This window comes from Peromyscus maniculatus, chromosome 3 (genome assembly GCF_049852395.1).
Source record: "Peromyscus maniculatus bairdii isolate BWxNUB_F1_BW_parent chromosome 3, HU_Pman_BW_mat_3.1, whole genome shotgun sequence".
NCBI lineage: Eukaryota > Metazoa > Chordata > Mammalia > Rodentia > Cricetidae > Peromyscus > Peromyscus maniculatus.
The window spans coordinates 14,698,872-14,722,609 of record NC_134854.1 but is presented as its reverse complement, the minus strand read 5'-3'; the positions used below and the strand labels follow the sequence as shown (position 1 = coordinate 14,722,609).

Sequence of the window (23,738 nt, the reverse complement as noted above, 5' to 3'; positions counted from 1 at the left end):
AAAGAAGTTATTTTGTTTCAAAAAATAAATAGGATGTTCCCACTCAAAAAATATGTATTTTTTAGAAAATTCACTAATTTTTCTCTAAGAATTGGTTTTTCCTCCATAACATTACTTGGTTTTGCTTATAATAGTCACCAGATACTCTTAATACCTCATGTCTCTATTTTTGTCCTTCCCACTAGCAAATTGCTTCCCTTGTTACCTAACCCATGAGAAACTGATGTCTTTTTCACTTTATCTTAGCAGTCATCTTATCCCAAGGCTCTCTATTGGAAGTAGGTGGTTACTCATTTTACCACTGAAAAATATAAGTTTGGCCTTATTACTAGTGATATAGGATTTTCTGGGGGAAAAGGAAGGCAGATCATAGATGGCTTCTATTCAATTAAATAGATTGTCAGCCTCCAAGCCCAGGGATATACAGGAGGTCATGGATGACCTCCACTGCTAGGACTTTGTATACCATCATAATTGATCAGCCAAGCCTAGAGCAAGACTCCTTTCTTTACCTCAATAGCTTAATAAAAGCAGACTGTTCTACAATAGAATTGAAAATGGGGACCAGGTAGAAAGGTTTCTAGAGAATTTATGGGTCCCATGTACAAGACTCAGAAATAGTTACAGCTTTATCAGCAACTGACACTGAAAACAAACAAATCTTCTCTTGGGGACAGGAATGACAAGCATCAAAAGACTCCATTTAACGAAGCAAGCAAAGCCCAAGCCAATCTTCTGCATGGCTGACCACGGGATTTACTGCTGACATTCTAAAGGCCTTACTTCTTGGGTCCCACTTGGCCCACGTTGACTCGAACACAGATGACTTTTCGTGTCTGCATGCCCACAGAACATGAGGCCTCCCCATTCCATGTTGTAGTCGTATTGAAGGATGACACTGATGTGTCCTCTATACACTGACCCCAGGGACCAGTTTGCCAGTGATACACAGTGCAAGGATGTTCATTACAGCTGCGCACCTCTTGCAAGGCACTGCTGTTTGGGCAGCGGATTCCACCTACAGAAATGGACAACGATAACAGATTAGATAGAGAGCCAAAGAATTTCCTTGTTCTCTCTTCCTAGGAATTTTCAGGGCTGGTAACGACGATGCTGACCACTTACTGAGCACATAGTATTCTACCAGCATACTACAAAAGAGGTAATTATTCTTTTTTCATGATCTAGCTTAAAATATGAAGCATACAGTATACATACTAGATATTGAAGATAATTTAAGACCTTAAGGAGAAGCCATTGTTCTTCAGAGAAACCCAACATCAAATGCAAGGAAGCTCACTAAATTGTTAACCACAAGCGAGAGAAAACTTCACACTGTGGATGAAAATATCTGAATGTGTTTTCAGTTGTCATCTTTTAAGTAGAAAGTCTTAATCCAGGGTTTTTAATAATGCTTACTTTAATTATTAGATTTTAGGGTGATTACATGCAAATATGTTAAAATTGGATGGAAATTTAGGAACTTCCAGAGTATTATTGAGAAATCAGTGGATTTGTTCAAATCTCTGGCGCCACTGCCTGTGCAATGCACCATCATTTTACGTGTTCTAAAGAAAAATAAATGGTTTCAAATTAAACCATTAAACAATATTTTCTGCTTAACTCTAATTTTTGTATGCTTATTGAAACAGCTTTCTATGACTTAATTCCATGTTTGCTTTTTTTTCTGTATTATGCTTTTGCAAAAATTACAAGAAAAGATAGTTTTTAACTTCTCTATTTAGAGTCCAGATCTTTTCAGTCAGTTTGAATTCATTCACATTAAAGTTTGTGTTTTTTTTTTTTCATGGTATCATCATCTGTGACATAAAGATGTTGGTGATATCAGATATTTCATTTATTAAAAATTATTACATCTATACATTTGTTTGTGTGCATTTATGTATATACTGGGGGGGGGATGCACATGCCATGGTGTGTGTCTATAGATCAAATGCAAAGTTGTGGGAGTCAGTTCTCTCTTTTCTCAATATGGGTCCCAGACTGAACTCAGGTCATCAGGCTTGGGGGCAAGTTCCTTTGCCCACTGAGCCATCTTATCAGCCTAATATGAAATTTCTTATAAAGATTTGTCCCAAGACCTAGAGAGATGGCTCAGCCATTAAGAGCATATCCTGATCTTGCAGAGGATACCAGTTTGGTTCTCTGTCCCCATATCAGGCAGGTCACACCTGCCTATAACTCCAGGTCTAAGGGATCTGATGCCTTGAGACTGCTACTCACATGCAAATATCCTGCCTCAGCCTATACATACAACAGCAAAAACATTGTCCCATGTAATTGACAGAATTTTCACCAGGATAACAATATCTATCTTTCGATTTTGATGCTGTTACATTCTTTTCCTTCTAGTTCTGGGAGAAGGAATCTAGGACTTTCACATGTTAGGCAAGTCTTCTATCACAGAGAAACTCCCCCAGTTCTACTGGATTTTTAATTGCACCAGAAAATGTATTAAAAGTCTTAATTGAACAACTAGTATTTATTTTTTCCTCAAATGATCTTTAGCTGATTTTGATTGTTTCCTTTTTGCATATCTGGGACTGCTGTTTCCAGCCAGAACAACAATGCTTGCTATCACAAGTGATGGCAACTCTGCTATCACTTCTGCTTAGCTGCTGCATTGCAGAAATGCATTCAAGGTACAAAGCAATAATGCTGGGGATGTTAAATTGTAAGATAGCCATATCTCTAATTAGTAGACTATGATGTGAAGGTTAATACTCTGGTATCATTTTTTTTTTTGTGCCAGCCCTATTGTGTGAACTTCATAGGTGGGGTCCTAATTTGTGTTCACAACTGTCAAATGAATAAATGTATAAACCAAAGCATCTGAAACGATGTGACCAGTGTGTTAATAAGGAATGTAGGAAGATCATGTTTTTGTTTTAACCAACTGTGAAAATAAAGAGATGTATTGTTAAAGGCAGGGATTAGAGAAATTCATCCCTTACTTCATTGATGATTTGATTCCAGTGGCAACACCAGAGATGATCTCCAGAGATTACAGATATTTTCAGACTTTCCTCTGATCAGCAGCTGATCAATTGGCAGCTTGTTAATAACAATTTAGAATCATTTCTGCATTGTTGAATGTGGTTGCAACATCAGAATGACCTGTCCTGAACATTTCATTAGTGTTCCCACTTAATGAAAATAAGGACACCTGTCACACTTCATATCCTGTCTACTGTCATACAACTGGATGACCCTGGCAACCCTTGCATGGACTTTTAGGATTTGAATACACTGAATTCTAAAATATGCTAATTGTATTGGGGAGAAATAAGTGAGCACACCTAGAGTTCCTTCCTCCGTGTGCTAGACATATTCCACATTAACAAATACATACCAATTATATATAAAATTATAAATATGATTTTATATACACTTATTTAACAGTTCCTTTACATTTAATACTAAAATTGCTGATAAAATGCTGCATTTCTGTACATACACCATTTTCACTGTAAGAATCAGTATCCTGTTAAAACTGATTTTAAACCTCTGAATTGCTTTTGACACTTGAATTGACTGCTTGGCTTAGGGGAAAAATGATAAGGGTAAGAAAAGAACTTCTACAACATCAGCATAACATGTCAAGGAACTGCAAGATAGCTGTTAAGTTTATAGACACAAAGGCTATTTATTTTCTCGCCCTAATCCACATTAAAGCCACATCAGCAGTTTGCATCTGATGTAGGATCCTTGCACCAATAAGCCCTAGTGTGGTCTTAATTATTACAACATTGCAATTTTGGTGTAATCTGTCACTGCAGCACCACTGTGTTGTTTGGGGAATAATTTTATGTTAGAAAAATTGATAAATACAGTGTTGAAAGTATCTATTATTTATGAGAAAACCTAATTTTGGACCTTTGGGAGTATTTCCTTAGTCATGGAGAAATTATAAAATGTGGACTATGACACTTATACTTACTATGTCTTCTTACATGTAAAACTATAGGCTTTACACTAAAACTGTTACTTAGATGTTTTTATAGTTTCAGCAACAGGAAAGACTTTACTGGACCTGAAAAGACTTCTGTTACATAAATAAACCTTTAGAGAGGAGGTGAGGATGAGCTAGGAGAAGTTAAGGCTGGGAGAAACTGTAATCAGAATATATTATGTGAGAAAAAAAATCCATTTTTAATAAAAGAAGGAAAGAAATATTTATGTACATATAAAATGGTCCAGCTATTAGGTGAGACTGCGATATTAAAACAAGAGGCACTGGGCTAGGGATAGATAACTGTACTTGCTGCAAACACGAAGACCTGAATTCAAAGCCCCAGAATTCATTTAAAATAGTGGGTGTAGTTGCATGATCAGGTAACTTCAGCACTGTGAGGCCAGAAACAGACTGGAGGATGGTTAGAGCTTGCTTTAGTAATCTCAAACCTTAGTAAGAGACTATCTCAAATGTATAAAATAGTAACAATGCAGAACACCTGACATCCTTTTCAGGCCTCCATGTACTTGCACAGCTCATATTCCCTCTCATATGTGTGCATATACCACACAACATAGTCTGTAAATATAAATAAAAATAAAAATACATGAAAAAGAACATAACTTTTCCTATACACATCAGTCTTGCAGAAGCTTTGTTAGAATACATATGGTGAGAGTTAGGGAATTGCTGTTTCTGGCATTGATGTGTTTACAACTGATATGACAGGTTTGAAAACAGACCTATTCATGACCCCAGCTAAGTCTCCTAGTAATAGTGGATCCGCAGCCTGAACTGGCTATCTCTTGTGACCAGATTGGTGCCTGGCCCAATTGTCATCAGAGAGGTTTCATCCAGCAACTGATGGAAACAGATGCAGAGACCCGCAGCCAAACATTAGGCAGAATTCAGGGAACCCTGCAGAAGAGGAGGAGAAAGGACTATATAGGAGCCAGAGGGGTCAAGGACACCATAAGAAACTCACAGAATCAGCTAACCTGGGCTCATAGGGGCTCACAGAGACTGAACTGACAACTAGGGAGCCTGCATGGGACTTACCTAGGCACTCTGCATGTAAGTGACAGTTGTGTAGCTTGGTCCTCTTATGGGGACTCTAATAGTGTGAACAGGGGCTGTCTTTTACTCGTTTACTGGCTTTTGGGACTCTATTCCTCATACTGGGTCACCTTGCCCAGTCTTATTACATGGAGGAGTGCTTAGTCTCACTGCAACATGATACGCCATGTTTTGTTGATACACATGGTATCATCCTTTTCTAAACAGAAATGGAAGAGGAATGGATTAGGGGGTGGGGACAGAGGGGTTTTGGGGGAGGAACTTTATATATATGTTAAGAGCCTTATTCAATATGGTAACTGGATACCTGTATATGCAGTGTGATGTACAGCATCCCAGCATTTATGTGGGGACCTTCAAGGGACATCAGAGGGATTAGAAATTGTTCACTACACTCAAGGATATTGTGATGTGGTAAGGAAAATAAGTAGGAGGGGTAGAGTGGCTGAGCAAACATACTCAAGAGGAAAATTCTATGTGGAACATCAGAATTATGTTGAGAGGTATGTAATTTTTTAAATTTAATAATGATTACGAGAAGTATGATTCATTGTGTTTTGGAGACTTAAAAATGTCTGGAAGAAGGAGGCACTGGAATGAACTACAAGGAGCTAGAATTTTAAATAGTAAGAAAGAAGAGATCATTTTATATTAGCAAAATTAAAAATAAATGCAGAACAATTCATCACGGTACAGCCTTGGGGGTTAGCATGTTGACATGTCAGTCAGAGTGTAGAGTTCGTACGAGAAAGTGCATGGCTGCAAAGAGAAGCAGTGGATGGAGCGTACGTCAGGAAGTGCTGACACCATGTTTCTACCATCACCGGCTGTTGCAGCGCAAATCCTCTCATGGCAGACTGTGCTTGGTGAGAAGCCCTTGCCCAGGGCCCGACAAGTGCTTGGGAGGGCTGAATCAGAAAGAGCATTAGCAGAAACAGGAAGGAGCATTCTTATCGTGCAGCCCCCTCAAATTCTCTGAAGCTGGAGGGGGGGGGGTGCCACCATCCTCTTAGACACCAAGTGACGTTCGTATCTACACACACCCTGGATCTGTGTGTCTTTGAATCCTCGAAGAAACACAGCTGCTTCATGGCTCTAATAATCAAAATCACTAAACTGTAAAACACAAGCATATTGAAATAGAACTATTACTTCTTCCAAGTTTTTCTCTGTAAAATATGATTCCAAAGGCTTCTAATTATTTGAGAAAATTGGCATAATTCTATATCAATCTGCATCTATTCTCTGCTCACAGCAGATACGACAGCACACTGACATTTGGCTAGTGAAGTTATATCAGGTCATTATGAACTTTGCAGAAACAAATGTCTTCTCAATTTTCACTCTGTGAGGGTACTTGCACATCATTTTTACCTTTATAAATTAAATTTGTTGAAGATCTGCACAGGGATTCAAAATGAAAAACACTGAAAATCTAATATTGTTTATGTTTTATTCAAATTCAACACATCACTACTTATAGTATGCCAGATTCAACTATTAAAGGGTTTCTTTCTTTTGAAACTTCCACATAAATTTAAAGTAGGTTTGAGGACAAATCCTAGTTTACATAATATCATAAAGATACTTATCTAAAAAAATCACACAATGCTGGATTAGTAAGTTCTTGATTTTATATAAGTAGAAAACAGGAAGTAAAAATCTGACCCCAAGAAGGGCTCATGTTCCTTTCCATGTATATATTATATTCGTGTGTTTGTGGGTATGTGTTCATGTGTGTGCAGGTACATGCATGTGTGAAATTTAGGGATCAACACCAGGTGTTGCTCCTCAGGAACTGTCCACCTTGTGTGTGTGACCATCTCTCTCACAGAGACTGGGGCTTACTGATTAGGTGATTCTGGCTGTCCAGTAAGCTGCAAACATCCCTCTGTTCTTGCTGCCCTAGCTCTGGGATTGCTAGCACACCCCAAAACCTAGATCCTTTGTACATGAGTATTGGGTGTGGTCCTTGTCTTTGCATAGCAAACTCTTCCCCATGGAAGTCTCTTCAGTAACCTCTTGCCTTCACCTGGTTTAACTTAAAAGTTATAGTCATCTTTCTCCAGTGTTCATGCCTTGACTGTCTTTAGGTGCTTCCAATTGTGGTTTGGTTTCCTAATGATATTTCAGCATGAATTATTTTGTAGATATTTTTGTGTATTGCTGAAACTATGCTGTATAGTGTTATCTAAGATTGTATGGGAAGAAAAGATATCTAAACTATTTTTATTCTTTTATTTTCTTTTAAATTCTTTCGAGATACCTTCGTAATTGTAGCACAGAATTAACAGTTATTTTCTTTTCTTTTTTTTTCTTTTTTTTTTTTTGTCTTATTTTTTTGAGACAGGGTTTCTCTGTGTAGCTTTGTGCCTTTCCTGGAACTCGCTTTGGAGACCAGGCTGGCCTCGAACTCACAGAGATCCACCTGGCTCTGCCTCCCGAGTGCTGGGATTAAAGGCGTGTGCCACCACCACCCGGCCCAGTTATTTTCATGGACCATTTGTAAGAAGTTGATGAGTGTGGCTCATCAAACTGAAAAATTTGGAATATATTTCCTGTAAGTAAGGCATCCTCCCATACATAAACATATCTAGTACTCCTAGCCCCATCTAAACTTCCAACTATCCCCAAATAATCCTCATAAAACAAGGATTTAATTCAGAATCAAGTATCCCATTTAGGTATCTTGTTAATTTTTGGTCTCCTTTAATTGGAAATATTTCTTCTATATTTCCTTAATTTTTATAGGGAATTCTGAATAATTGGTGTACATTATTTTATAATTATATAGCAACTTTCTGACACTTTTTCAGAGTAAGATTCTATGCATGCATTTCTGGCAAGTTATGTTAGAAGTAATGCCAACGTTGTTATTGTAGAACATTCAGGAGAAGAGATTTTGAATTCTCCATTACTTTCAATTACTTGGGTCACTAGATTAAGCAAGATTTATTTCTTTTAAATACATCTCTATTTTTATTTATATGTGTACACCTGTGTGTATGTACACCACAGAGTGTGTTGGTACCTGGGAAGCCCTGGAGAGTTTCAGGTTCTCTAGAGCTAAAATTACAGGTGGTTGTGAACTACTCAGTGTGGATGCTAGGAGCTGAACTGTGAACTTTTGGAGCAGCAGCAAGTGCTCTAAACTGCCGAAGGATCTCTCTAGTTCCCCACCCTACAGTATGATATCCTGCAGACAGAATATCCAGTGATGGGACCGTCTCTCCTTAACTAGAAGCAATTATTCTATGACAGGAAGTAGGTGGCCTCATAAGTAGAAGCAGTCATGTCTGGATGGTGATGGTGGTGGGGATTCACAAAATAAAGGCTTGTCCAAGATCTTGCCATAGCAGACTTGGAATCAGTATAAACCAAATCACAGTCCAGTCAAGGATTAAACTGTGTGTACCTCTTGCCCTGCCCCAATTCATCCCCTATTTAAATCCTTATTCATATTAATAACCAGAAAAAAATGACTAAAGGTTAGGCCCATTGCCTACATTGTATAGCTACATTTACTAACATTTTACTATATGTTTCCCCTTTTCTGAACATAATCTATTCAAGCCAGAGGTACTGTTTGACAAGCCAAGAAACATAATTTTCCCTCTGAAAGTTCTATTTTGTTGTATTGTTCAGATTCCTTGGGGTAAGGCAACCCTTTGACCCAGAGTTTACTAACAGCTATGGTTATGGTAAAATAGAATCAGAAATCAAGATCTGGAACTGAGAATATAGCTCAAAGGTAGAGCACAGAGGCTTGGTTTAATCGCCAGCACATGTAACTAACTTCCCGCTACATTAAAGAGACCCCTACACCTATGCACTTGCCCTTACACATTGATTTTTTTTTTTACAAAATTATATAATCTCATCTCTAAATACTGTGTATCACTTTTATCTTTTATTTTCCTATAAAATTATCACAGTGATTTCCATAAAAAGTCTGTGACACATTCTAAGCTCTAATTTTTGTGGAATAATAAAATACCTACTTTTGTAGAATATAATATCATTGATAGGAACACAAAATTCAGACTTCTTATAGATATAGTTCTCTCAGAATATAAAAATACCATTTTTAAAGCTCAGTATTAAACCAGTCTCATTTTCCACAAGATAAAAAGTTATTTTCATATCCAGCAAATAACAGGTATTAAGGAAATTTATTTTGCAGATGAGTTCTCCATTAAGTGTCTCACAGATTATGCTATGTTTTGTAAATGCTATTGGCATAGACAGAGAGTAAGACATCCACTTACAGATATTCAATCTGCTTTGTACTTAAAATGATGTTTAGATACTTGCCCTTTGGTATACTACACAAGTATCTGTAGACTCTCAGGATGACTGGCTTAAGATGCAGCTATTAGACATAATTAAAAATTATTGAAGTCCTACCCTTTCAAATTAAATGGATTATATGTATCAAATACTAACCATGAATTTCTGCCTTTAAAACATTCAAGACCTTTCAGTGTGAAGTGTCTCATCTATAGACATAATGATCTGCTGCAGTTTTGCAAACACAGCAAAAATCCTTGCTATGTGACTTGGGGTGAAAAGTCACTCATTACTAGTCACACTGCAAATGTCTGCCAAGTATAATGGGTTTACAGGAAGCAGGGTGACCACAGATCTAATTTTAATGAAGCTCAAGACATAATCTGAGCTGATAGAGTTTGAAGTCTGAAGGTAGTCTATTCAAGCTGGAGGTGTTTTTGACAACACAGAAAAGTAATTTTTTTCTCTAAAATCTGTATTTTTCTCTGAAAGTTTTTATTTTCTTAGCAATCATAGTGGGAAATATTTGAGGGTTCCACAAAATTAATAAAATTTCTGAAAGGGTAACATTTATATATAATATGTTGCACTTGTGTATTAAAGCCAAGGTAATTATATAATCTGTATAGTTATTATGTAAAATAATTGCAAGTATTGTTAAATAAGATTATGAGATACTATGACCAAAATGCCTGAAAACATAAAAAGGCAAAATGACATAAAACCAATCAAAATCAATTAATTTCAGGGATTAATAGGTGTCTACGTTTACTATAAAGAGAAATTGTGATCTATCAGTCTAAAATGTGAATAAGGAGAAGGGTCATTTAGTGTGGGATGCTGTAGCTGCACACCTGCATTCCTGAAAGACAATATGCCTCAGTGTGACAGAATTTGACTTCCATGTTTTCCAACTCCTCTGTTGTCTTCCAGAAATAACAATAGTTTGACACTGTCTCACCCAGTCACACAGAGGACAAATTAGCATTTGGAGAACAGCTCAGAGGCAATTACTGCCTTGTATTACTTGGCAATAAAGCTTGCGGGTGAGGTGTGATCTGTAACAAGCATGCCTTATTCACCCCATAGGGTGAATCCGTGTTTAAGTCCAGCGGATCTCAGAGCCTGTGCTCAAAAACAAGAATGGTAGAGAACACATATTGTGTTCAGTCAAGCAACAGCCATGCTAAAATTTAAAATATAACTTTGATATTATACATATATGATAATTTTATGAGGCATTAGACTGTCAATGCCTAAAATGAGCTACCAAAACAGAAAAAAAAAAAGAAAGAAATGTTTGTTTTTTTAGAACTTGTTTCTCAATTTTCCCCACTTTGTACACTTTGGAATAGAAGGAACAGGAATTATTAGGTGAATGGAAAAAAGGCAAATTCTTTAAAACATCCTCTTTCTTTATTAAAGAACAATTTTAAAGGTTAATTATTAGGAATAGAACCAAACCATATAGATATATAAAATGTCATTCATTGCTGGATTTTTGTCAGCTCATTTTCATAGAATGTCATCTTATACAGGATACTCAAAGTAAATAGTCATCAATTTTCAGAAGAAACAGTCAAGAAGTTGGAGACCTTACCTTCTTCACCTGCATAGGCCAGAATGGAGCGAGCTCGGATCTGTTTCCCTTCTGTGGTTTTCCCAGAGCAGGTGTGTGAACAGGAGGACCATGAAGACCATGCACTGAGCACACAGTCCTTTGGGCATGGCGCATCGCAGGCCACAGGAATGGGAAAGATCGCATCTCTGCATAGCTGTCTGTCCACTTCTTCTCCTGGGAAACACATTACCACCAACTTTACAATCATTAGGTCCATGGAAAATGAGTGATTGAAATAAGACAGGTGTCCCAATGAATTAGATTATGTTCCATTAACTCTTAATTAAAAATGAAGTGGAGCCGGGCGTTGGTGGCGTACGCCTTTAATCCCAGCACTCGGGAGGCAGAGCCGGGTGGATCTCTGTGAGTTCGAGGCCAGCCTGGGCTACCAAGTGAGTTCCAGGAAAGGCGCAAAGCTACACAGAGAAACCCTGTCTCGAAAAACCAAAAAAAAAAAAAAAAAAAAAAAAAAATGAAGTGGAAAGAAGACATGATCGTGAAATGTTAAAGGAATATCAGAAAAATGCAAACAGAAACAGACACCTAAATCCCTAAATCAATGGTTTCTTTAATTATTTGAGGCATAGGCATAGAAACCAACATATTGCTGAAAATACTTTTACCCTACACTATCTTCCCATAGGATTTTTACATTTATGATATTAATGTGCAATGAAGAACATCATGAAATTATGTTGCCCTCCTTCTTATTCAGCTGGGAACTCTGATTTCCAAACAGAGGTAAATAGCTATAGCGTGTGTCAATGTTTTCATGAATCAACTCACAGATATGTCTATAAATGCTATTGTATCTGCCAGAGAAGGTGTTTTTATTACAACTAGTCACCTTTCTCTTTTTTAACCCCCACGCCCCGGAAGTAGACAGGAAATGTAAAAGATAGAATAGAATCACCATGCCAGTACTTAAGATGGCCGCATGGGAAGGCGGAGGACTGGAGACAAGACAGAGCATGTGCAGAAGTAAGCAGGAGTCAACAAAGTGCTTCAAACTCACTAAGAGTTTCTATGGGTCTTTAGGTAAAGAGCTGTTTGCTTTATAGCAAACAAAACTTCATATAACACTCTCTCTTTGCCCTAAAACTTTAAATGCTATTAAATAGCCAACACGTGCGGTTTGAAGAGCAAATGTTTCCCATGGGCTCATGAACTGAATGATTAGCCCCCAGCATGTGGTGCTACTTTAGGAGGATCTGGGGACTTTGGAAAATGGCACCTGGCTTGATGAATTGTGTGACCTGGGGATAGCATGTCTTTGGGGCTGTATGCTGTCTGCGGTACTTCTCTGCTTCCTGTCCACCATAAAGTGGACAGCCCCTTTCTCCTCCTGCCATGGTATTCTGCCTCATCATCAGCACCAAAGCAATGGAACCAAGGAGCAGGGATTTAAATCCCTCAAACCATAGCCCAAAGAAATGAGTCTTCCCAAGTCGTTCCCTTGGGTTTTTTGTTAGTGATGAGAAAAGTAACTAAGACAATGTTCAGGTTACTATTCGATGAGCGAATGAAATGAGATAAAAGGCCAGAGAAAATGAAAGTATTACTGTGAATAAAGAACAAGGAGAAGCAATAAGACTGTGAGAAAATGGGATAAAAAGATGTCTGATAGAAGTCTGGATTCTGTGATGTGGTTACTCTGAGTTGCACAGAGTAGGATGAAACAATACAGCATGTAAGCAAGTGAAAATCTTTCTGCTGTTTGCCGTATAACATATCCAAAATTCTGGATGAATTTAAAGAATCCTGAGTGTTCTATTAGACATTCAGGGGAGGAAGGCTACTGACTGGCCATTCTTGACAATCACTACACTAACAAATCCAAGCAAATTTTCTGTTGTTGAAGGCTAGGAACACTGTTGTACTCTACACTGCTCTACTCACATATTTGAAAAGTGAGACAGAAAATCAGAAGTAATTTGGAAATGTGCTAACACGTTAATAACAACTACTTTGAAGGGCCTTTTACTGTTAGAAAAAAATCAGAAGTCAATTGAAATGCATTTATATCCGCTAGTATGTAAGATCTGAAATCATTAGCCTTCTTCACTAGTAGGAGAGGTTCATTAGAATTACAGCTGAGGCAACAGGGTCTCTTTGTGACTCTGATTTCTCAAATACAGCTTTCGCTAGCTGTGAAGCTTAGCATATCACCCAATAAGACAATATGATTAAAAGATAGATACACTGATGTTAAGTAGAGTAGAAAATCATTATTTATAATAAGGCAGCTAGTATTTTATAATTTATATAATAATAATAATAATGATGACTTTTTTCTATTAAACTGGGCTTTTTCTTAGGGCAAGGGGGTATCTTCCATTGTCCTAGCTCTCTGCCATTTTTTTCTCTCACTTTCTTTCCAGTATCCTGTGGAATGACAAGAAAGTTTGAAACTGTAGCTGATAGTTAATAAATGTGACAATTCATGTGTTCTCCAATAGTTTCCAATTATCTCACCCAGAAAGATATAATTCTGCAGCAATTGAGAGTTCGTGCCAAGAATACTATTGTAATAGACTTCCTGACTTAAGGGATGGGTTTCTGTTTGCTAGAGTGTAAACCAAAGGACTATATAAAATGGCCTTCCTCATGTTTCAAGTTGCTCCCACCATATATTAGCCAGTTTACTAATCATGCTTTGTTTAGGGAACTCCATTTGTTTTATTTTTCCCCCTAGGCATGCTATTCAATCCAAACAGCATAACTTAATTTTTGGTGGCACCATATAGACTAATCAGTTGCCATTTCTGAGAATCCCCTGATGATTCTGGAGTGTATGCTGCCCTCTTCTCTAACTCATCAGATATGATTTTGCCTCTCAGTTCTCTTATCTCTCAGCCATTACTGTCTGGCATTCACAGTGAAGCTTTTATTGAAATAGTCTGAGGATTCCATATATGTATCTAATGTATTTTCATGAAAGTCATCATCTATTCTAGTCTTCACAGTTCCTCCCCTATGTTACCCACCACCGTTTCCTCCCAATTTCATGTGCTGCATTATTCACACTGAGTGAATCTATTTAGTGATATCAGAATATAACTGAAGCGTGGGCAGTAGCCTCTCAGGAGCCACATCATTGAAGAAAACTGACTCTCCCTCTACCAACAACCATCAAAAGCTCTTCAGCTAGGGTACAAACTTCGTGACCAGCTTTCCAATCTGTGTGGGGATTTGTGCTCCTTGGGTCCTGTATAGGCCACAGGCATACAGTCACAGCCTCTGTGGGCACACTGAAGCCTTATGCTCTAGACACAATAGCTAGTTTTCCCTTTCTTTCCACAAACAAATCTCACTGTTGAAGCAGGGACTTTGCAATTTCTCTTTACTTTTGTGATGGTTTTATGAGAAATAATCCCCATGGTCTCAGGCCTTGGAGTATTGTTCCTCATTTGATGATACTGTTTGGGAGGTTTAGGAGGCATGGCCTTTCTGGAGGAAGTATGTCACTTGGAACAGGCTTTTAGATGTTAAAGGCTCAGTCATTCTTGGTTCACTCTCTCTACTTCACACTTACAGTTAACGAGCGAGCCCTCAGGAATCTGCTCCTGCCACCATGGACTTTACTACACCTTTACTCCACTGTCAAGGTCTCTAACACCCTGGATCCACAAGCCTGAGTAACCTTTTTCTTCTATAAGTTGCCTTGGTCATAGTGTTTATACAGCAATAGAAAAGTAACTAATTCAACTTTGTATGAAAAGTTTTCTTCTTTGTCCAGATGACTACCAAAATTCAGTCTTCATTGACACTCACAGTAACTGCATATTTTTATCATGATTTTAATCACTTCAAGAACCTGTTATTAAGATTAAATAAAATCATAACATTTATCACTTTTTAATATTTATTTTGTGTGAGTGTATGGTTGGGTGAGTGCAAAAGTGCCATGTTGTGAGTGTGGAGGCACAATTAAACAAATGAATAAACAACTTATTGGAGCTGGCTTTTTTCTTCCAGTATGTGGAGCCCAAGGAAATGATTGCAAGTGTTCAAGCTTGGCCCAGACTATCTTTATACATTAAGTCATCCTGAGCACCCAATATTCATCTTTCTTGTTTAGTTCCTCATACTTAGAACCTATAGCTGACACATAGTAGAAAATTAATATTTTGCGCATAAAATGAATAAATTAATGGACATTGTATTAGGGAAACAAACATTTGGATATGGACTAAGTATTTAATACGATTAAAAACTACATTTCTTCAGTTGTCATGTATTCTGGTTGTCAAGAACCTTACCAAACTGTACTCAGTGGAAAACATTGCATAAATCATCTGTTGGCTGTTGGCTGGAAATGCAGCCTCTCTTTCTGTTAACCAGAATGTGCACTTGCAACAGATCCTCGGGTGATTTACACACACATAAAATCTAAGAAATATTGCTCTAGGATTTATCTATGTTTATTGTCTTCTGGTTTGAGCAGAATCAGACTTCCTCTTTAAAGGGCAACCACATAAATTGAATTTTATATGTTGTAACTCTTGCTTTTCTGGGGGACACACTGTATACTTCTTTTCATAGAGAGAATATACACAAGTGAAAACCGTGCCTTAACAAATCATTACTAGATATCCATTTGTCTAATGAATGTTGTATATATGCATCTTAGCTAATTTACAGACTAACATTCAGACATAGGCATCGATGCTTTTTAAAACATTTTTAAATTTAATTTTTAGTGACAAATATTGGACCTAGGGCCTTGTACAAGCTGAGTACATGCTCTGACACTGAGCTACACTCTCAGACCAAATATTCCTTTTTTTTTTTTAACTTTAAAGGAAATTGAGAGTTATCAAGCTTTGGCTATTTGTCTCAAACAGCAGAAGTGTCACTAAATTGACAGAGATGGTAACCAGTTCACCAATCTTCTTAACCGTATGTTGGTGAGAAAAGTTGCAACACTAAAGCAGTTGATGGATGAGCTTTGCTACAAAGTCAAGAAATTGGTACTCTTGAGTTGCTTCTCCAAAAAGTGATGTATGGCTACACTCTGCCTCAGTACAGAGGTAGTGCTAACCTTTCTATGGTTATATTAATACATTGGGCTCATAGCCACTGAACACACAATAATGAATCTGTGAGGGTTGAGAATCATTCAAATCTTTGTCTTTGTTTTGATGAGAGCTTTAATTGATATGGCTAATTGAAACCTTTAGAGGCTGTGTTCTTTCAAAGCAAAATTCCTAACATCTAGGGCTAAGTCATGTGCAAATTACTAGTTAAAAGAAATAAATGTAACAGGAAAACAAGACAAGGAAATAGTAAAATGTTTCTGTTTTTAACCAGCAGTTTCATATCTGAAGCACCTTGTGAGACTGTGAACTGTCATTTTTACCTTGTTGTAAGAAGTGGATCACAAATAAGGTCACACAAGAACAGTCAAAAATAATTTTCTCCTTCATAGTCTTAGAAGTTGTTTCTTAATTATGTTTGCTTTAATTGGATAAGTATTGTTTTTCATGACACAATTTCAGTGATTATATAGATATTATTTGTGTATAGCAAAAAAATCACTCAGAATACATAATTCTGATTAAGATCTGCAAATTTTTCTCCTGACAACTTTGGAAATGCACCTTTTTCATCTTGGGGGCCCTCCAACTGTGGCATATTCAGACATTCCCTGCGGGACTTTATGAGGCACTGTTTTTCTGAATGAGCATCCCTACAAATCCAGGTGGACAAGCTGATGATGACTCCTGTGGCAGATGAAATACTGGAGCTGGTGCTGATATGAGCAGCACATTCGTTTCTTCTCTTTGGTTGGTTTGGAGACAGATCTTAGTGAGATGCTTATGACGACATTAAAAGCATTTTATATTCTCCTTTGTGTAGTCAATATACTCACCTTATGACACAAATTTAACATATAAATAATTTCAAAGAGTTGGTTCACATTTACATAATGCATTTTTATACACCTGCAAAGCTCTAGATTTTTTTTAAACTTTGCAAGTTTGTATATTTTACAGGAAATATAGAACACAACACAGAATTTTTAATTTAGATCTTCAACCTATACTTCATTTTGAAGCCTAACTTAAATGTGTCATGTGTCTGTGAGATCCTATATAAGAAATTGATCCAGAAAATTGAGTTTGGTGTGCTTACTAATTGTTGTAAATTAAGACTGAGATATAAATGTCCAAGTTGGTATCTATCCATTTAGTATTTTTTAAATCACAAGTATAATGTTAAGAGTATGTTTTCATTATTGAACAAGGATGAAAATAAGAGACATGCTAAAGTGGACAGGAAGTCCAAAGTGGACAGGAAGTCCATAAGGCCTCAACCCTTCACAAAGAACTGTAGGTGACTATAGAATGCTGAGTGGGAGAAATAGCCTTTCCCAGGGAAGAGCACACCAACTGATTGTCCAATACCAAATTTTCAGCCCTGGAAACATACATAAAAGTAACATTGTACAAACTGAGGAGATTATATTTAGGAACACACACACACACACACATGTGTGTATATATATATATATATATATATATATATATATATATATATATATACACACATAAGTGTATACATATACAAATGTAACAACAGCTTAAAAAGCAAAGGCAGTGAATTTGAAAGAAAGAAAGCAGGGGTGTATGGAAGAGTATGGAGGGATGAAAGAGAAGGAAGAAATGAAACAAATATATTATAGTCTCAAAAATAACAAGAGAAAAAGTATGTTTCCATAATTCTTCTCTTTTTCATTTTCATAAACTGAAACATATATTTTGACATCTTTAGATAAATTTGAAAATCCTTTGTATCCAGCCTGTTCTGATGAGATTTTCAAACTGTTTCATGAAATTCCCAACTATCCTTTCCATTCTACTGCACTTCCTATCACTAGTAAAAGACTTGAACATGTGCTTGAAATAATCATACTAAAAATTCATGAAGTTTCCAATGGATATAAAACAAAATAGGAATTCAGATTCAGCATGTATTTTCTTCCTTTCTTAAACCATATACTGGAAACCTATTACATTAATTTTCACAGATCTTAAATGAAATATAAAAGATAAACTGTTGTTTGTCAAGGCTTTGAAAGTATTAAGATCAAGATTGCAAAAGTAAAACACTAAGCCCACAATTAACTATGTTTTAAGTATGTGCTAGCATGTATGTGCTGGCATTGTTCCTTAAATGCCTGATGAATTGTTCTTTTTAATTCTTTACAAATATTTTTATGTGTATGATGTTTTGCTTCCATGCATGCTTAGTGTCCACAGAGACCACTGGAGGGTGGCTGACCCATGACACTGGAGTTATACACAAATGTAAGCCAGCCTTTGGGTGCTGGGGTTTGAACATGGGTGCTTTGGAAGAGCAATGCGTGCTCTTAACCACTAAGGCGTCTCTACATTTCCAACATGTAGCTTTTGTGGTATATATTTTGGTTTACAGTAGTAGTCTATATAAAGCATGTCTATTCAATATTAAAATTTATCAATATAATGGAGCTGAAATGAAAAACAGAAAAGAGATCTTAGACAGAGTGAAAGTAGATGCAAATGTTAGTTGAAAAAGCAAATACTGCTGGGCAGTGGTGGTGTATGCCTTTAATCTCAGCACTCAGGAGGCAGAGCCAGGTCTATCTCTGTGAGTTTGAGGCCAGCCTGGTCTACAGAGCGAGCTCTAGAATAGGAACCAAAACTCCATGGAGAAACCCTGTCTTGAACCCCCCCCCCAAAAAAAAGAAAGAAACAAGAAAAAGCAAATTCTGTGATGAGTCCTTAGCATTATAATTTGAAAATTAAATTTATCTCAGGAGACCAAGACAAACTCTACAGCAACTCCATGAAACATCACTGTGTTATCTTTTGTACTGTTCAAAAATCATTGTAAAAGTCATATTGACATTGTAAGAATGTATATTTGCATTTTTATTTGCTAACCAACAAAAGCTTAAAAATTAAGATAATGGAGTCTCATATTTGCATTATCTTTTTTTAAGAAAATGCTTTTTTATAACCTTAAACTAAACTCTCTGCTACTCATTTCAAAGTTGGTAGGTTCAGAATCAGCTGACTGAGGAACGTCTTAAACTGTACGTCTGCTCACCTGTACCCCAATTAGACTATGAGAACTTTTATTTAGAGGTCTTCAGATCTGGCTATGCCCTTGGTTCAGACCTTGGAACTTTGGAGTTTCCCAGCAAAGGCTTGTGAAATGAGAAGTGAGTCCGAAATCCTCTGTTACACGTTGCTTTTATAACAAACAAACCAACCCTCCCCACTGGTTTCCGCTCCTTTCCTAAATATGAGTTCACTAGGACCTGGCAAATTAGGCCTTAACGTTTCTTTCCTCACACTAAACTGAGGCTTTCTCTAGATGCTGAGCCCCTTAGGATCTCTTGTGTCAGCCATGAGAGGACAGAGGCAGAGCTGCCTGCTGCCACCCTCAGCAGTCAGAGGAGTTTACCCAGGGTTTAGGGACCTTGACTTAGGCTAAAATGGGATTTGTGACTTCAGTATTGCAAAGAAGTTCAGGATAATCCATTTAAAGGGGCAGTGTTGGAGATTTGTCAATTATATTCTAGTGTAGGCTTGAGCCTGAGGATTAGGGGAGGAGTGGACCTCAGGAGAAAGGAAGCCTCACACAGAATGAATCTGTGAGCTTATTTCAGCTTAAGTCTCCCCTCATTGTTTTCATGGTAGTCATGAACAGAATTTTGGTGGGCTTCGAACTTTATCTAATTACTGGGTGGCTGCTGAGAGGTGTGTGAGAAGTCCATAATTGATAAAGTAGAAATGTGTCTCTTCTATATACAGGAAAATAGGAGCCTTTCACTTTCTTTGTTATAAATAGGTTTTTCCCCTCTCATGTCTGGGAAAGGGAATCAGGCCATGTTTATTAAGACCCTAATGAACATTAAGCCTGGTTTATTAGTACCTCGTCACAGACAACTCTGCCTGAAAGGAATTCTATTCTATTTCTATGGCAGCATCCTTCACAGCAAATGTTGATTGTGCTGAAATTCTTGCTTTTGATTTGGAGAGGAGCTTGAATCACACTCTGGGATGAGGGATCATTCCACCCTCACTTTCTGTTTGAACATTTACTTTAAAACATAGCTATAAATTCTTTTCTTTCCTCCACTGAAATCTATGTCATTCTCAAAGCTATTTACCAGTATTGAAACCTAGAGATTATCTTTCTCACAGAGCTGAGAACTATCTCTCCTAAGGGTTAGCATGTAAAGATTGTGCCTTGATCTCCCTTCTCTATGAGACTTGGAGGTGCCTGGCTTCCTGGTGTGCCGGTGTGCAAACACAGATGGCCCACCGAGAAGAGCACTGAAACCCAGGAACAGCTCATTCTGAGAGGCAGATTCTGTAATGAAAGCTCCCTGCGGGGCTCTCCAGTCCCTTCCCATTAGCCCACCCTCGCACTTAGAGTTCTTTGTCTTTTCTTTCCGCCAATCTCACTTCAGCTTCTCCCCACCGTAACTGTGTAAAACACACTGTGTACTGTCGGAGCAATTTTTACTTGACAACTTCTTCTCGAAATTCCCGGCATGAAAAATCTCTCTAGCTTCCTTTTTACCCAATTATATACTTACTTGTTGACATTTGAAGATCTTCAACCAACCTAATTTCTTCAAGTATTACTTTTAAGTGATTTTCTTCCAACTTTGTTTTCTGTTCTGAAGCTTCGCTGTCTCTATCTTTCGCAATTTTATTATTATTTCAAATCCAAGCCAAGTTTTCATTCCTTCAAGACCATAGGAAATGGAATCACGTGTCTCTGAATCCAGGGCTCCTGTTCTTCTGCAGGCATTAACTTTCCAGTCTAGGCTCCAATGTAACCATTGAGCCCTTCATCTTCTTCTTCTTCTTCTTCTTCTTCTTCTTCTTCTTCTTCTTCTTCTTCTTCTTCTTCTTCTTCTTCTTCTTCTTCTTCTTCTTTTTTTTTGAGCTAGATTCCATTCTAATCAAATGCAATAAATACCATGACTCATGAATAAGTGATGAAGGCTGAAGCCCAAATAGAATTTAAACAGAATTTTCTTGTTTGAATTTTGTAACTCAAGTAAGCAAGATACAGCAATCATGGCTGACCTTCGTAAGAACTCCTGTGTCAGGGAAGAAAAAGGCATGCTTCTGATCTGCAAGTGTTTTCTTCTTTTTCTGTTAACTGAAGTTAATAGTTAATTTGTTGTCCTTTCCTACTGTGATTTCATCTTTTTTTGTTTCTTTGCTTTTTGTCTTTTTTTTTTCAAGACAAGGTTTCTTGTAGCCCTGGCTATCCTGGAACTCGCTTTGTAGACCAGGGTGGTCTGGAACTCACGTTCTCCTGCCTCTGTCTCCCACCAAGTGCTGGGACTAAAGGCGTGCGCCACCACCCCCAGCTGGGATTGTGTCTTAATGAATGTTACCGACCCTCTGACTTTGTTTATTTTTAGTGACTAAAATGTATCCAGACTCAGGTTTATAGAAAATATTCTCATGCTTGTAGAAAATACAAATAATAACAGCATTTTTGACAAAATTTGAGATTAGTTTTATTTTTGTTTCAATGTTCATATTTATTTCACATTTTCATTTTTAAAAGTTTTTTTGTCTTTTCTTTTCCTTTTTTTTTTAGTTTTTGAGATTAGAATATAAGCATGCCATTTCTCTCTTCCTCTTTTCTCTCCAAGTCTTCCCATAACTTGTCCTTGTTCTCTTTCAAATTCATGGCTTCTTTTACTTGAATTGTTTATACACATATATATTATATACATACTCTTAATACACAAATAAAACCTGCTCAGGCCATGTCATAATACTTGTATGTATATGTTTTCAGAGATGGACAATTGGTGTTGGATAGCCAATTGGTATGTTCTTCCCTGGGAAAGACTATTTCTCCCACTCTCAGTATTCTCTAGGTGGCCTGTAGTTCTTTGTCTAGTGTTGAGGTCTGATGAACTTTCTTTTTTCCAAGTAAGCATGTCCATTGTTGTTTCATTTGTTCAGGGCATGTTTAGGCAGTCATGTTGGTAAGACTTCATGGATGTAGTTTTTGACATTTCTAGGAGACAAAAATCTTACAGCAGACTCCCTGTTTCTTGGAGTCTTACCATCTTTCCATCCCTTTCCCACAATGATCCCTGAACTTTAGTTGTGGAAGTTGTATTATCGATATATTAGTTATAACTGGGCTCTAAAAATTGCATTTTGATTAATTGTGGTTTTCATCTGTTGCAAAGAAAAGTTTCCTTGCTGAGGAGTGAGAAATACACACATTTACAGGTAAAGGATAAATTGTTAGGATGAATGTAGGGATTATGCTAGACTAGTAGAGAGGAGGTGTAGGTTCCCCTCCAAATTCTATTATTTAACTAGCCCTGTTTTCTGTACCATTCACCACTTACTTCCTGTTGAATATGCCTTAAGTCCAATGAGAGAGTTGTTGGTTGGTGCCAAGGTATGCTTGCCAGGACTGCACCCTTAGATGGTTATTGAGCCATATGGCTTGTTGTTGTGATCCACTATCATAGCTGGAGAGGATTATTGGTTCCTTCTTTCCTTTGGAAGCTTGCATGCTGCCTTCTTGGTATCATGAAAGCTGGTCCTTAGGACGAAGGCATTCATGTCTGATCCAGCTCAGATCCTCTAAACCCTGTGTCTGAAGTGCGTGGTGTCTTCAGCTGTAGGGTATTCTTAGCACTTCTGGGATGCAACCAAGAGCAATAGCAATAGCTTATAATATTCTGGAAGTCTCTTGGACAATCTTGTCCAACAACTTAAAAGAGGATTTCTTATGTCTGGTGTTGGGTTTTGAGTTTCACATAGTCTGTGGCCCTGAGGAGGGGCACAGATGAGAAAATTTTATTTAAACTTTGTAAGTTTATTTATACATAATATTCACATACATTAGAGATATTTTAATGTAGATAGTTAATAGTATGATTCTTTATGACTTTTTCAGACATCTTTACTGTCATATTTTTCTCCTCTGGATATCAGTGTGGCAAATCTCAAAAACCTAAAGATAAATCTTATATATGACCCAGGTATACTCACAGGAGTGGATATCCACAGATACTTGTTCATCCATGTTCATTGCTGCTTTATTCACAATGGCTAGGAAGTGTGTCTCTTAACTCATGAATGATAATGAAAATGTGGTATATATATATACTATGGAATACTACTTAGTTTTAAAGAAAAATGAAATCATGAAATTTGCAGGTAAATTAACGGAACTAGAAAAGATCATATTGAATGAGCTAACTCAGAGTCAGAAAGACAAACATCACATGATGTTTTCATTGGAAGTTTCTAGCTCCAAATCTTCAAATGTAAATATATAACCTGGAGTAATTGCAGAAAGTAACGAGGGACCATTGTGTGTGTGTGTGTGTGTGTGTGTGTGTGTGTGTGTGTGTGTGTGTGCGCGCGCGTGCGTGCATGTGTTTGTGTGTGTGTGTGTGTGTGTGCAATAGTGAAGGAAATAGCAGGATACAAGTGATCTGAAGAATGGGGAATGGGTACTAATTATTGAGAGAGGATAGGTAATTCATATCTTCATGTCTGAATAGGTTTTTTATTTTTTATTTTTTTACAAATTCACTCTTCTTAATTGTTTCTGAACTCGCAATTACCTACGGTGTCAATTTCCATATCTTACAGATGTCTGTTTTTTAGTAACTAAAACTAAAAAATTATCCTGGTTCAAATTCCGATTTTTTTCAACATACCAAATATGTATTCTTGAGTAAGTATTTACATATTCTCAGACTTAGTTTTC

General features: G+C 37.2%; 1 protein-coding gene and 1 long non-coding RNA gene across 2 annotated transcripts in view; one reads left to right on the top strand and one right to left on the bottom strand.

Moving 5' to 3' along the window:
- Positions 1 to 813, top strand: part of LOC143272271 (uncharacterized) — a 61,336-nt gene extending 60,523 nt beyond the window's left edge. The window contains exon 3 of the long non-coding RNA XR_013049677.1: positions 678 to 813. This is a non-coding gene — a long non-coding RNA (uncharacterized LOC143272271). The remainder of the gene's footprint in view (positions 1 to 677) is intronic.
- Positions 1 to 23,738, bottom strand: part of Thsd7a (thrombospondin type 1 domain containing 7A) — a 398,255-nt gene that overhangs the window by 82,502 nt on the left and 292,015 nt on the right. The window contains exons 7-8 of the mRNA XM_076566198.1: positions 10,944 to 11,138; positions 784 to 1,018 (exon numbers count right to left, since the gene is read on the bottom strand). Coding sequence (XP_076422313.1) covers positions 784 to 1,018; positions 10,944 to 11,138 — 430 coding nt within the window. The remainder of the gene's footprint in view (positions 1 to 783; positions 1,019 to 10,943; positions 11,139 to 23,738) is intronic.